The sequence below is a fragment of the Myiozetetes cayanensis genome, unplaced genomic scaffold (genome assembly GCF_022539395.1).
Source record: "Myiozetetes cayanensis isolate MyiCay16 unplaced genomic scaffold, myiCay2020 scf1, whole genome shotgun sequence".
NCBI lineage: Eukaryota > Metazoa > Chordata > Aves > Passeriformes > Tyrannidae > Myiozetetes > Myiozetetes cayanensis.
The window spans coordinates 48069201-48084423 of record NW_026086604.1 but is presented as its reverse complement, the minus strand read 5'-3'; the positions used below and the strand labels follow the sequence as shown (position 1 = coordinate 48084423).

At 39.6% G+C, this 15223-nt stretch overlaps 1 protein-coding gene across 1 annotated transcript in view; it reads left to right on the top strand.

The window, feature by feature from the left end:
* The window catches only part of MYOM1 (myomesin 1), a 73687-nt gene that overhangs the window by 36252 nt on the left and 22212 nt on the right, over window positions 1–15223 (top strand). Inside the window, exons 16-24 of the mRNA XM_050321659.1 lie at window positions 590–711; window positions 1632–1952; window positions 3533–3729; window positions 4495–4621; window positions 5306–5490; window positions 6476–6590; window positions 11541–11697; window positions 12525–12631; window positions 12753–12797. Coding sequence (XP_050177616.1) covers window positions 590–711; window positions 1632–1952; window positions 3533–3729; window positions 4495–4621; window positions 5306–5490; window positions 6476–6590; window positions 11541–11697; window positions 12525–12631; window positions 12753–12797 — 1376 coding nt within the window. The remainder of the gene's footprint in view (window positions 1–589; window positions 712–1631; window positions 1953–3532; window positions 3730–4494; window positions 4622–5305; window positions 5491–6475; window positions 6591–11540; window positions 11698–12524; window positions 12632–12752; window positions 12798–15223) is intronic.

The following is a 15223-nucleotide window of genomic DNA, read 5'->3' as shown; positions in this document are numbered from 1 at the left end:
AAAATTTATGAGGGTGTTTTTAATGTGACAATTAAGTAATCTAGTAAAAACCCTATTCAAATAAAAGAATTTGTCTGGCTCAGATTATTGTACCATGTGTAGAAGCAAGAAAGTGAAACAAGAAAAATCATTTAACTCTTGTACAATGCCCTGTAATTTTTGTGAACAGTACAATTTTCCATTTATGATCTGGATGTGATTTATGGAAGCTTGTGCTACATGTGTCTTTTACTTATGTAATGAAAATATCCCACAAGAAACAAATATAGACCTTACCTCTGCAGATTTTTACATTTTTCTATTAGGAAGTATGGATTTTGTATACTAGCAGAAGTAAAGTAGACCCTGTGGTAACACAAAAACTTGTGCAGTCTTGAGAAGGAAAGAGCATTAGTAAATGATAAGTCTAAAGAAACAGGGGTTTAGACATTATCTTTGTTGGGTGAATGAGGTGCTTAGATATCTTCTGCATTCTCTGACCTTTCAGAAACCAGAATAAAATTTATGGAAGAAATGTTTTCTGTTGCCCCTTAAGATTTTTCTTTTCTTTGTAATACTTTCTAAGTATTCCTTCACTGATTTGTTTTAGATTCATTTGCCATGGGCTCAGCACTGGTGAGAAGTACATTTTCAGAGTCAGAGCTGTTAATGCAGCAGGGCTCAGTGAATTTTCACAGGATTCAGAGCCTATAGAGGTGAAAGCAGCCATTGGTAAGCCATTTTCCATTGCTCTTTTCAATGGTATATATGCTGGGTCTTAATTAAGTAAAGAAGTTTACAGCAATTATTTGTAACTAATCATTTTGTTTTACAACATTTTCCACAAATAATAATTTATCCATAGATTCTATGGTCTCACAGCCATCGTTTCACAGTCACTGCACTCTTGTAGACTGTTCACCTTCACCACCCAGTCTTCTTCAGGTGTTTCTTGTGAATCACTGTATAAGGGCACTGTCAACTTCACTTCATAGGTATCCTGGAAAATGGAATGTCATTCTGATTCTGTAATCTGGTATACCACCTCTAATGCACACCATCCTATACACAGTCAGTTTCTAAGAAATTTGTTTCCATACCTAAACTCAGTAATCAGTGCAATGTGTCTTTTATAAACCTTCTATAACCCTGTGTGTTCTCCCTTTGTTGATGGATTATTTCTGTTTGCCACTGCCTGAACTAATCCATAAAGATTAATGAGATCATCAGGCTAGAATGAATTGCATGTCTGCAACATCCTCACTCTCATTTTTATCAAAACTGCATACCTCTCAACCTTAGAGCAGAGAGATGTGGCCCAAGGCAATTTTCTGAGATCAGCTTGAAAGGATCAGAAATGTGACCTAGAAGATCTAATACTAAAATAATTTTAGCAAATTAAGAATACTATTATCATTGCTCTGAAAACTAGACATTATTTAAAAAAACATTACTTGTGAGAAGGCTGAGAGGTATTCTATACACTTCAAATTTTTGCAAATTCGAGCTTAACATTTTGTGCATAAACCCAGTCATTTGTCATAATTTGGCTGTATTTTTTGCTGTATGCATTTCTTAATTCTGTTGACTAAACGAAGTAAAAAGAATGTATGGTAATTCAAAATGTCTTTGCTGTTTTCTGGCAATTATAGGGGGAGGATTGCTTCATGGTGTGTGTCCTGAACTGAGTGGTAAAGCTGGTGGACTAACAGACCGCACTACCAGCTGGGAAGGCATGCATGAGTCCTCCCAGCCTATCTTTGACACAGATGCTTTGCTAAAATGCAATGCTAAATTTAATAGAGACACACTGCCCAGTAGCTGTGGCAAACTGGGGAGTACAGGAGACGGTAACATGAGAGAAATGGTTAAGGATGCTTCCGCACCACAAAAAGTTGCTGCTAAGCAGGCAAGTAAGTCTCGACCCGGTGATCTTTTGACAGTGGAAAAAGTCACAAAGAAGAAAGATACAGGTGAGAATTAATGAAATAAGTAGATTTCGTTGCTTTGGTACATCCACTTCTGTGGATATAACACTGCTGTAACCTCTGTTCATCCATGCCTCAAGCGGACATGCTCTGCTCATCAGGCCCATCAATTACGTGCTCACCTCTCCATCAAGATCATTATGCATATAATGGTATTGGAGACCACTTTACAAATTTAGTGGTTACTGAGAGTGAAACATATAAATATGTTTAGTAATTTAATGGTTTGTTTGACTACATTTTAATGTATCCAAAACACTATAATATTTCTAAATCACTTCAGTAATTTATTAGGAGTCTGGTTACCTAGTCCCTGGGTTATATATGTGGGCAGGAAACAAAATCTGATTATGTTGGTAAGCATAAAAATCTGTGTTCTGTTAGGATATATGAAGATCCTTTGTGGATTTATGCCTAAGCTACAGCTTATCTTTGACACACTCTGAATGCTGTGTTCTATCTCTGACTGATAGCAGTATGTAAGGAGGAAAACCTATCATTTTATAGGCACACGCACAAAATCACATTTGATGTTTTCAGCGCCTAAACACCCACTGTGCCCGAGAAATGTGGGGCTTGAATTTCATCCTGGTACCCAGCCAATGAACTGAACTCCTCCCCATGCCTCTGAAATGAGCCTCAAAAAGTTTGGGCAAATGTTGAACAGAAAATAAAGTAGAGGTTCCTGGGGCTAGATGACACTGCTATAAAACACTGAAGACAAAAGAAAACATATATGATGTGGGATTTCCATCCAAAGTAGGACTATGGAATCACAAGTAGGGCTTTTCACTGGTGCATGACATATTGGGTGCAGGCAACCATTTCTCTACTAGATACAGAAGAAATATAAGAAATTGGGTTGGGATTAAGTAAACAATTTCCGCATTATTATAAAAAAATCCAAGAAGGAGGATTATGCCATGCATTTTTTAATGTAAGTTCCAGTAACAGACATGTTCCATTTCTGGTCAGTCTACAGTGCCTGTGATCACACTGTCTTCCATTAAGGTAAGATCATGTGATGGGTGCAATGATAAAATTTGCACAATGCATACATTAAAAAGAAGAAAGAAACAGATAAAGTCCATTCTGGGGAGAGAAGAATGCAAGACTATTTAAAAAAGAAAAAGAACTACAATGCATACTGTATGTGTGAAAAAAGGTTTGATTTCTGCAAAAGAAAACAAATCATTGCATCTCCAATTTTTTTTACTTTTCCTGTAATGATAGTTTCAGTCCCTCATTTTTCACAATATTAAAGTGAGTCCTGATCACTTGCATCAGAGCTGCAATTGCAACACATTCTTTCACCGTGTATCAGCTTGCTTTTCAAAAACAGGGGTTCCTGAAAAGTAATTCCTATGCAGTTTGGACTTCTGCATTTGGTTTGTGGAAGTTTTTATCCTGCATTTCTGATTCCAACTCCAGAAACTTCCCTTGAGTGCATAAACATTGTCCTAATTAGGAAACGCAGGATGGGAGCCACCTGAATACGGTAAGTGAAAGCCAGTCTGACAACTGAAATATTACTTCCTACTTATGTGCTATTCACATTGAAACAGCTGTTCCATCTCCACCTTATGACATCGTGGTACTTGAGAGTGTTCGTGACTCGATGGTATTGGGATGGAAACAACCTAAAGTCACTGGTGGAACTGAAATTACTGGCTACTATGTGAACTATCGTGAAGTGGTTGATGGAGTTCCTGGGAAGTGGAAGGAGGCCAACATTAAGGCTGTTACTGAGAGAGCCTACAGGGTAAGAGATTAACTTCTGTTATTGCTGGGGGTGCAGACAGTATTTCCAAAACAAATCTCAAAGACACAACATTGGGTTGAGTTATGATTCAGTGTACAGTTAACTGTTCAGAGGGTTTTAAATCTATGATGATAAATTTATTTAGCTCTGTTAAACTTCCCTGCAAAATTGTTTGTACACTTACCCATTAGTCTAGCACCAACTGTTGTCTGTAAATTCACTGACATAGTCTGATTTGTACGTCAGGCCCTCACAAGAAATGGCATTCCTACTGGGCTTGGTGGACATATCCCAGTGCTTGATGGTGCTGGAACCAGCCCTGTGCCAGCTGCTTTTTGTGATCAGTTCTTGACCCAGTTTAGAGACAGTGCTAGCTACAACCTCGTTGAGGTGCTTTAGAAATGAAAAGCAATGCCAGGACTGAGTTTCACCCCACTGTGAGGACAACTCTTGCCTTAAGTGAACTTGCTCTGTACCACGAGGCAGACTAAAATGATTGTTGAGCAATACCCTGTTTCCTCCCTGACTATTAAAGTGTCTATCGGTAGGAAAAGGGGGTTACAATCTGAATGTGCTAACACCACTCAAATATGCTCCATCACTGATTAGAGGACAAAACAAGATAGTTATCACTTTAAGCTGTCGATAATACTTCCATCTGCAGGCACACTTAAAAGCATGCTCATGTGTTCAATAATTGCTATTGTGACTTTCTTCTAAAGACTCAATCCAAAGTTAATAAGTACCATCTTATTGATCCTGCAGATAGAAAACCTGAAGGAAAACATGGTGTACCAGTTCGAGGTGGCTGCTGCTAACTTGGCTGGGGTTGGAACGCCCTCTAAACCCAGCAAGCCCTTCAAATGTGAAGAGTGGACCATTGCTGTACCCGGTAGGATCCTGAGTGGGACACAGCCCAGGGTGCTCTGTGATCTATTATCTAAGTCCTCAATGCAGTCTGTTTGCAGGGGAGTCAATGGGGCCCTGAAGTTCATGCCCAGGCTTGAATCTCCATCATTTTGATGTAGTACCTGTACAATGATGCATTACATAATCCCTGTTTAATCAGTAGTATTTTGCAAGCAGCTTGTATTTTTTTTTTTTCTTAATCTTTCCTTCTTGATCTTCTACTGCGTCTGCCACTTTGCTTTCTAGTTTAAATAGTAGACATAAATACCTGCCTAAGGCACAAGAGGTCTTGTAAATGTATCACTTGTGTAAACGTATCACTTCAAGGCCAGATCCCTGAAGTGATACATTTACACAAGCAGGACATTAGCTTAATAATTAACTTATTTCCCAGAGTTTGGAGATTATTTGTCAATTTTGTAAGTTCATGAATATTTGATCAAGATACCAGTCTCAACCAATTAGATTGGTTTTTGGACCAGTCTTTTTAATTGGCATGGGTTACATTTACATCAGGTTCTAGATACGATACAGAGGAGCTGCAGGTTATGTCAGGTTATGTCAGTTCTGTGTACACTACGTGTGTCTGGTTTTGATCTCTGAAGTCTTATGCGTTAGTCCCTTTGGGATTTATTTTGATGCCACAACTCCAGCTTTTACCTTTCAGGACCACCCCACGACGTCAAATGCACAGAAGTTAGGAAGGACTCTCTGGTTTTACTATGGAAGGAACCAGTTTATACTGGCCGTAGTCCTGTAGTTGGTTACTATGTTGATATGAAGGAAACTGAAGCAAAGGAGGAACGCTGGAGAGGTGTCAATGAGAAGCCACTTCAAAAGAAATACTTGAAGGTAAATAGCCAAAGATTCAAATACTGCTGTAACAGTATAACCTTGAGGACGTCAGTCTTCAATAGCGTCATCCTGTGCTGATCATGGTTCCACTAAATGGAATACTTAGTAAGATATTTTGGGCCAAGGATACACACATGTAATACCTGTATAGTCAGACAAGGCAGTAACTCAGATATCAAACTGGTATGACAAGTCTAAAAATAAAAGAAAGCACTGCTAAAACCAACTACCATTCTTGTAACACAGGAGGCATCCCTAGCATCAAAGGGTATCACTGAACAAAACCAGATGCTGTGATAATATGGCAAGTGATTCTTTCTAATACAAAGTATCCTCTCCTCACATTTCACAAGTTAAACCCAAGCTTTTTGCACTATTATGCTACACAATTTTGTGGAGTGGCTCTAAATAAGGGAACATCAGTATCTCAGTTCTAGAAATATAAATGAAATAGATTTTCTATTCTTATGCTTTTCAGAGTATTTGAAAGACAGCTCACTTTAAAACATGTTCCTTTCATATATGTTTTAAAGGAGTATTCACAGAGGATATAATGCCAGTAGAATTCCTCAGGTCGCTAAAGCTAAGTCTGTACAATGAAATGCCCTCCCGATTCTAAATAGGTGTGGCTGACACTTATTACCCTGATAATTTAATTTTTAAAAGCCAGCATTTCTCTGCAGGAAAAGACTGTGATGTTTCAGAGGTCAATGTACAAGAGTTAAAAACAGCCTGTTCCAAAACCAGTGCTCCTTTTGCAAAGAAAGTCAATGACAGTAATGACGCTGTCTGAATGTTAGCTATGCACACAAGGAAGGAGCAAGTCATACAGATTAGTCGTGTCACTCTGGAATTGGAAAAAAAAAATAAGAGAACTGGAAAATAAATGAAACAAAGCCAGGTATCCAGAATGATCTTAATAAGCATGAAATTAAAATCAGTGTTTTGCAACCCATTGTGTGTGCATATTTGGTTCCTCCAGATCGGTGGCCTAACACAAGGCGAGAGTTACGTGTTTCGTGTGCGGGCAACAAACCAGGCTGGTGTTGGGAAACCATCGGATGTCACGGATGCTGTCATAGCTGAAACACGACCAGGTTTGTTAGAAATACTTCCTCTTTTTCGTCGTATTTACTCAGGTTCCTGTTTGTGAGACATGTTCACCTGCAGGCTACAGGCCAACAGCCTGACCTCTCTCAGGTCAAGCTTTTTTACAAAGCAAGATATGAGGGTGTTATCTTAGTTTCTTGTCTGGTATATTTTAAGGCCAGAACAGATTTTCTTACCGAAACTACAGGTTCAGGAAAATAAAAATACAATAAAGTGGTAAGATTTGCATGTATCTATAGGTAGATAAATCAGCAGAGGATCCACTAAAATCAGCTCAACCAAACGATATACTACAGATGTAGATTTTGCCCTTCTTGTATTAAACCTGTTGTTTATGCTTTATCATTCTCCTTTTTATATGTAACGTGCCTCAGGAAAGGGTAAAAGAAATTACTTTTTTCCCTTGGTCTTTAAAATAAAGGCTTTAAAAACACAATGAAGTCACTTGGGAGACCACTTTCAGTAGGAATTCAAGCGCAGCTGTTTGCTGGAGTCATCCTCGAAGGCTGGCTCCAGCTTGTCTGTAACGACAGAAAGAAATACAGAAAAGGCAGAATCTCCACACCTAGAACTTCAGGAAACCCCTGGGTTCCATTTAGCTATACAAGTAACTCAGGCCACTTTGGTCAGAGACAACAACTTTTTGTCACTAAATCCCTAACAGAAAACACAAGCATGGGCTTGTGGCTTATTCAGCTATAGATTATTTTAGAAGTGCAGAGTTCTACAAGGTGCAAGAACAAATTCCCAGATATTTTAACCAAATCTAGTATAAGGTTAGTATGATGTAAGGAAGTAGAGGGGTACAACCCAACCTGGATTCACTGTACATGTTCTTTTCGTCTGACAAGTTCCCTTCCTATACCTGCAGACTCTCATATCTGATCTCACCTGGGAAGGTTTCTAAGAGCAAGAAGGAGTGCAGGCAGTGGGCAGACAGGACAGCACAAGTGCTGGGGAAGCCGGACACAGGGAGCATGAGTAGCAGTTCATGGGCACAGACAAAGGAGATGGCTGCTGGGGCAAACTGCTGCCTACTCTGCCTGCATAGTAAGGCAAATTGCTGCTCCTGCCTGGAGAAATAAGCAGGATTTATTTGGGATGCTATTGGCCGTGAGGTGTTGTGAAGCATTGAGCAGGCATCACGAGCGATCACCAGATCCTATTCTCACCCTGGATGCCTTGGGAGCATTTCCCTGGGATCCTTTCCCTATTTCTGAACCCCAAAACCATTTTTACAACTTCTGTTCGCACAGCAGCTCTAGCTCAGCTCTCCTAGATGCCTGGTCCTTATGACCATGGCGGCAAAAATTCTAACAGGCATTGAGTTCTCTCTCAGTGAGGCTGTAAGTCAAGGAAGTCTGAATAAGGAAGTCTGAAGCTGGGGGTGTAAAAGAACTGGAAAACTCAAACTGGGGAGATTGGGGTGACTGCTAGTGAGGCTGGGATGGGAAGACAGTACTAGAATGAGTAGATGGTCAGTATGTGTAAGATTGGGATACAAGGACAATAAAAAGGGCAAGTGTGTGAGTAAGAAGGGTTTGGAACAGGATCTTTGAGAAATACAGGAGTCAATATTTCAGATCTACAAGGCTGCTGAAGCACCAGGGCTATTTCCATTACCTGCAAGTGCAGTAAGGCAAAACTTAGAAACTTATTCTAGAAAAGAGCTTATATAAGCAACCACTTCTAAAAAGAGAATTAAATCACTATTAGTACTAAACTTTTGGCTTCATTAATCCATTTTCATTGAGGATTAATATCTATTTGTCATACTTTTGATAGAAAGCTGTGATGATAACAACCTTCAAGTGTACTAAATAAAGGATTGGTCACGCCATCACAATTAAAAAAATATGAACATAAACTCAAGTGAAGATGACCATCATGACAAAAAAAATTGTACATTGTTTTCAGTGTTCACTCAAATGAGGTGCATGTCCACCTGGCAATATGAACTTGAGCAGAACATTTTGTTTACAGACCTCACCATTAGAGAAGGGAGGTTCATAGGTGTAACATCTAAGGGATCACCAGAAAGTCAGGATTTGGTCCAGTGAAATCTCAGGGAAGCTAAAAATTATTTACTTGTACAAATCTACTTGACCCACATTTTGAGCTGCGATCTGCTAGTACAGCATTCACCAAACTAAGCTTCTCAGAAGTATTAAGAAAGGACAAAAGCTTATTAAAACAATTATTTCAGAAAGCAGTATCTTGGGAAGGCTTCCACCTTTCTCACTCAAACCACACAAATCTCAAGAACATTATTTTAAATTTAATTATTTTAAAATTACCACAAGTCTTTTGGTGTTGCCCAATAAATGATGCCTTTATTACCATCTTAGACGGAGACAAAACATTGTCAAATCTCTCTAGACAATTCCTGCTGGAATTCTACTTTTGGCTAATAGGTACAATCAGAAGACAACTGAACTTTCTAATCAAAGAATGTAAGCAAATACTATCCTGATTGAAAATACTTGCTTTCATGCAAATCTACCATTTGCCTTTATCCAATGAAATGCTTAAATATACTGATACAATACTTTGCATTCACCTTCTTCTCTTTGGAAAGCACATTTAATTTTCATAGTTATCTTTTAAAATTAAATGAAAAAACGCGACCATATAAACAAATACCAACCTAGGATACTTTTGAGCTGTAACTTTGTCTTTTGACAAAAGCACTTCGGCGTGTGTGGATCTCACAGGAAGCAGGGGAAATCCAAGAGTAGACTGCAACTCTTCTGCATTGCTGACCTTAGTCCTTGTGCATCTTGGTACAAAGCAAAATTAGATCCTCACCCTGCATCAGTCACTTGAGAAGGGCTTGAACCTCAGAAATCAATGAAACCCTGTCCCATTCAACTTTTCTGACTAGCCATATTCAAAATTATGCCACTAACTCTAGTGTTTTGAAGATGTCTGTTTTATGCTCATGTTGTTTTGTTCCTGTTGATGCAATAAAAAGCTCAGATAAGTGGTGTTTTGATATGACATCTAAGTATTTTATTTCTTATTATGACTCTAAGAGGAGCTCTGGATGATATGTTGAACCAACAAGCTATCTAGAGGAGGGAAATTAAGAATACTAGTACTATGGCATTGGAATGGGCTGCCCAGGGAAGTGGTGGATTCTCCGTCCCTGGAGGTTTTTAAGATGAGATGGATGTGGCACTTAGTGCCATAGTCTCGTAACCACAGTGGTAGTGGATTAAGAGTTGGACTTGATGATCTCAGAGGTGTTTTCCACCCTGGCTGATTCTATGATTCTATAATTCTTTGGCTCCACTTTGCAAAATAGGGGGAGAGAGGTCTCCAGATGCGGTCAGTAATTGAGACAGATTTTTTTTTAATCATATAAATATTAGAGGTAAATTCCATCATCACTTCTGGAAATAAATGTTATGCATTGTTATCATAATGAGAATACTTTAAAATAAATATAAAAGATTCTGCTATTCAAATGAACCTTATGGCTGTAATTCTTTGCATGTCACATAAAATGCCACCAAAAGATTCATATGCTAATGGCAAATGATCTACAGGAAACTAAACACTAATGAAATTTCAAGTGATGAATTTTGCATATAATAAATTAAATTATAAAAAATTGCAAATATGCTGCTGCCTAACAAAATATTTGTAGACTTTAGACTTCATTTATCATCTGCTGGTACTTGATGGGCTTCACTACTGCAAGGGCTGATAAACAACAGTGCCAAAATGGGAATATTAATCTTATCTTCCATTAAACACTTATGGTAAATTATAAAAACTAAGAAAGCTGCATGTACACAGATTCTCATTACAGGAGCTGCTTGCAGTGCTGGAAAAGATGTGTATAGTATTAGGATGATGAAACACAGAAATCTCCTTGTATGCTTGAGGGTCATTAAGAAATAAAGCATTTAATCTCATTGTCAGGAATAAGGCTCTCACCTTTAAGGTACAATACTTTGTAGAGAAACTGTGTCATTGGCATTCTGGGCAGCCCAGAATTGTCTTAGCCCAAGTAATAGGACATGAGTGCCCTATTCAGATGCAAGATCCAGCTCAGAGCTGTTCAGAAAAGGAAGCTGGATGTTCTCCAGCACCTCTCAGTGCACATGCTCTCCCTGACATTCTCAGACAAGTTGTTGAAATGAACATTAACGCCACAGATGATGAGCTCGCCCAGTCACCCAAATCCAGGATGAAATTCCCTCAGCTTCACTGGGGGGCAAGCGAGCAGGACAGAGGTGCCTTCAGGTTTCTGACACGGGATTCACCCCCGGCGCCTTTTAAAGGACAAACTGGGTCACCGTATCCAGCCCAAGAATTGTAGGTACTGGCAAAACAGGGTGGGTGACTTAAGCAGCTAATTGCAAATATTCACTCCCTTTGTGGGCCCAGGATTAATGGTGCAGACGGTGGCAGGGCCGGATGCCAAGCACAGCAATTAAACCAACCTCCTGGAGTGAAGCCAGTGTCACTGAAAATGTGCCTCGGTCGCACAAGTGTGCACTGCTGGGGCGACTCAACTGCTTCCTCTTCTGCCTCCTGCACCTCTTCAAACGCCCACGTTTGCACACATTATTCCCTTTATAGCCTTAGCTTATTAGAGAATAGGAAACTCATGCTATGTAACGAAAGATCTAACTACCTCCCAGCATGGAAAATGTTTCTATTTAATATTTCAGACATTTAGTATGCTTAGGTGCTTAGACTGGCTCAAATAAATCAGTTGATTTATAACATTTTTTTAAACTCTGGACTAGAAGAAGAACTGTTCTTGTGAATCAAGGACCAAAGATACCAATGAATGCAGCAATATATGTGCCAGCTGAGAAAATGGCAAGAATCTGCTTAATCCACCCTGTGAATGATATCTATATATACCTATATTGCTGGCTTCTCTGAGAAACTGGAATTGCCTTGTTCATCTCTTTAAGGAACCAAGGAACTTGTGGTTGATGTAGATGACAATGGAGTCATTTCCTTGAACTTCGAATGTGATCAGATGTCTCCAGACTCTAAGTTTGTTTGGTCCAAGAATTACGAACCAATTGAGGATGACTCGCGACTGAACATCGATACCAAAGGCGGAAAGTAAGACCTCCCAAGGGAAGCAATAGTCTCATGTTTGAGAGATCTAGACAGTCACAGATATCCATCCTTTTGATGTATGACCTCACTAAGAGCTACACCTGCCTCTTACTTGGAGGCTACTTCCTGAGTAGGCTGTTCTCCAGCAAGTCCATACGCAGACCATTTGGAAATTGTAGATCACACAGAATGAGTCAGACCTCCTCTTTAGGGAATTTAGTTATGTTTAGGCATGGAGAGAAAAAATCTGTGCCTTATTATCTTATAACCTATCAATCAAGACAGATTATTATTATTCCTATTGTTATTACTTTAAATGTCCAAATAACAAAATTATCTGACTGCTTGCAAAATGCTTTTGCCATGTAACACAGCTGTAATCTTTGGAGCTGTTGCAGTAAGCAGGGCTTTCTTTTGATGGCACCACCATGGCCCATTTAGCAATTTACATAATGGTCTCCAAGCCCACTCTGTTTCTTCAGGCTCCTCACAGAGGACGGCATAGCGAATGAACAGGTTCAGCCCATGAAGGGCCTGTGTGCTCTTCTAGTGATGTAAAACCCATATTGAAAGAAAAGGTGACTCCCCATAGTTACAATGTTGCATAGGGAAATTGAATAGACCTGTACTTAGAGCATTCCTCTAGGGGACATCAAAGACTTGACAGCACTCTGGGTTTTTTTGGTGCTATCTCCATTTGTACCACACATGGTTCAGTCAGAGTAAAAGCTAATACAAGACTATTTTTATCTGGTGTTATAGACATAAAGGAGGGGTTTGGTTCAGATTGATCTCACCTTTTTATCAAAATGCTTTTTTTCCCTCTAAAGGTCAAAAGCTTCCTTTAAGGATCTTGGAGAAGATGATTTGGGAATTTACTCTTGTATTGTTACAGACACGGATGGAGTTTCATCAAGTCACACAATTGATGAGGAAGGTAGATACAATGCCTATTAGGCATGCTTGGTTTACTTTCACATCTGTTTTTCCCTGCTTCTGTGTCTCTCAGATCCATAAGGCAGGCACACCTTATATTATTTCTTTTATGTCTCTTGCAGAAATGAAACGCCTGCTTGCTCTGAGCCACGAACGCAAATTCCCAAGTAAGTGCTTCCCATGTCTGTAGGGGAGAGTTTTATATGCAGTGGGATATCACAAACCTGATGTACTTGAAGATGTCCCTGCGCCTTACAGGGAGGGGTTGGACTAGATGACCTTTAAAAGTCCCTTCCAACCCAAATCAATCTGTGATTCTATGATCACAAAGCTCGTGCCACCATCCAGTAGGGAGGTCACTATAGCAATTTCAAGTGAAAATGGTTTTGAATTGAAAAATCTGAGATTCCTCTATGTTTTTTTCTCTTTCTTTCAGTACATTTGTGTATTACTGATGTTCTTCCCAATCATTTGCAGGGTACTGACCTAGGCATAAAATAAGTCAATATGACAGTTGGAAAATAAGTATCATGTTGGTTTTGTTTCTTCTGCAGAACAGGCTTTTACACTTACTCAGCTTACCTAACCTGATTTGAAAACCAGATTTTGAAAAATTATCTAACTTTTCCCTGACTGAAGTTAGCATAAGTTAAATTTAAGACTAGCAAAGCAGGCAAGTGTAGTAAATTCAGCTGTAATGATCTATATATACAGAATTTCTCTGCTGAAATTCATTCCCTCCCTCTTTCCTTAGCATTTGGCAATATGAACATTCTTCCTGCAATTTTAGACGTTATTTTTGTCAATTCCACAGACCTGACATACCCTTATGATATCCTGGTAGTAGCAAAACTCACTTATTTTCATCGGAGTGGAACTTTAGTAAATGGGGGAAAAAATAATATTGGATTGTACAATGAATCCTATTGCACACAATGAGATGAGACCTAAACCTCGTCTCATCTTCTCTGTTCAAGACCCTGAAACTCTTGTTTTAACATCTTCAGCTTTGTGTATGCACTGCTGATGCCTCTTCCAACTCAGCCCACACCACACCTCTCAGCTCAGTCAAAACTTGGCTGCAGAAATGGCCTTTTTGCCCACAACATCATCTCTTTCTCATTTCCTTCTGTATCTTTTTCATATCAAGTCTACTCTTCTCAACATATTGTATCACCTCTTGACAGCTTAATGATAGGCCAAACATCCCCATGTTTACTCCTGCTCCTCCCGATTATTTCCTCCTAATTATATTTTCACACTGAAATTTAATCATCGCAAAACCTTTCTGCTGCTGCTTGACCTCACTTGCCCCGACCCTTCCCTTCTGAGGGCTCTTCCACGCTTTGTGTGCACAACTAATGTCACAAAATAAGCTCCTCAGATCAGTGTCATCTTTTTTGCACTGTATTATGTAACAGCACACTTCTAGGTGTGCATGAGCTTCTGGAAGGCACAGGCAAAAAGGGAGATCACTGCAGAAAGTAGGAAGGAGGAAACTGTCTTACTTGCTTTGCCCACTTCAAGCCCTGTGGGCACTTAAAATAAATACATATATATGTTACAAATAAGGGTTGAGATTCAGCTAACTGTGCACATGAGGTTAGAAGAATAATAATGAGCTTCTCTGGATCAACATGAAATTGTAGTCATATCTCCAGATAATCTGCTTGAGGATTATCCAAATTCTTAAAAAACAAAATTAGTTGCTAGGCACTTCCTATTCAACATGAGCTCTTGCATGTTGCCTTGTTTGTACTTCTGAATAGCAATTAGTGGTAACTTCTGCTTAGAAACACCTGCAGCCAGTAACTCCATTGCTTGAATAATGCAGCCTTACAGAACGCAGCTATGTATGGGTGCAACAGTACATTGGTGCTAGGTAAAAATAAATTTTTCTAACTCTTCCACTGAGCAACTGCCCGAGGGCTCCCTGTCAAGTGCTGGCAGTAAATTGTGATGCTATAGAAATAGGATGTAAAACCCTGTAAGCATGATGGCTGGAAAATGACTAAAGTAGCTGCCAGTTGGTGCATATGGAAATATTTTTAAATAAGACTTTTGCTTGTGGCAGACTGTAATGCAGATTTGTCCAGTTCTTTTGGGCTGAGGAGCAAACAGCCTTTTCACCACCAAAACAATCCTTTTGCAGCTTCTGAGATACATTCCTCTCTTCCTTGTTAGACTAAGATATTCTTAGTTAATTACAGGCAAGACAAGTGGGGATTTAAAATTGCTGTAGAGCTGACAGTGAGACAAAAGCAGTGCAGCCTGATGTCTATTCACACTCCCACTTGCTTCCTGTAGCATTGCAGTCGCTTTGTTTTGAGAAATTATGCAAGTCCTGAGATTCCTTCTGTTCCTTACATACAAAGGGATAAAGCTGGGTGAGGAAAGCTCACACAGACCATTCGCACAGCTGGGGCACGCTCCTGTGGGGTTGTCTTTGCCCTGCTCCCTCGTGGCAGTGCTGCCCCTCCAGGCTCTCCCCTCTCTGGTTAAGCCTTTGTCTCTTTTATAATTGTCTTTGTTTCCCTGTGACTGTTGCCTCACCTCCCAGAAGCCTTATTTTCACCAGAGACAGGCCCTGTGC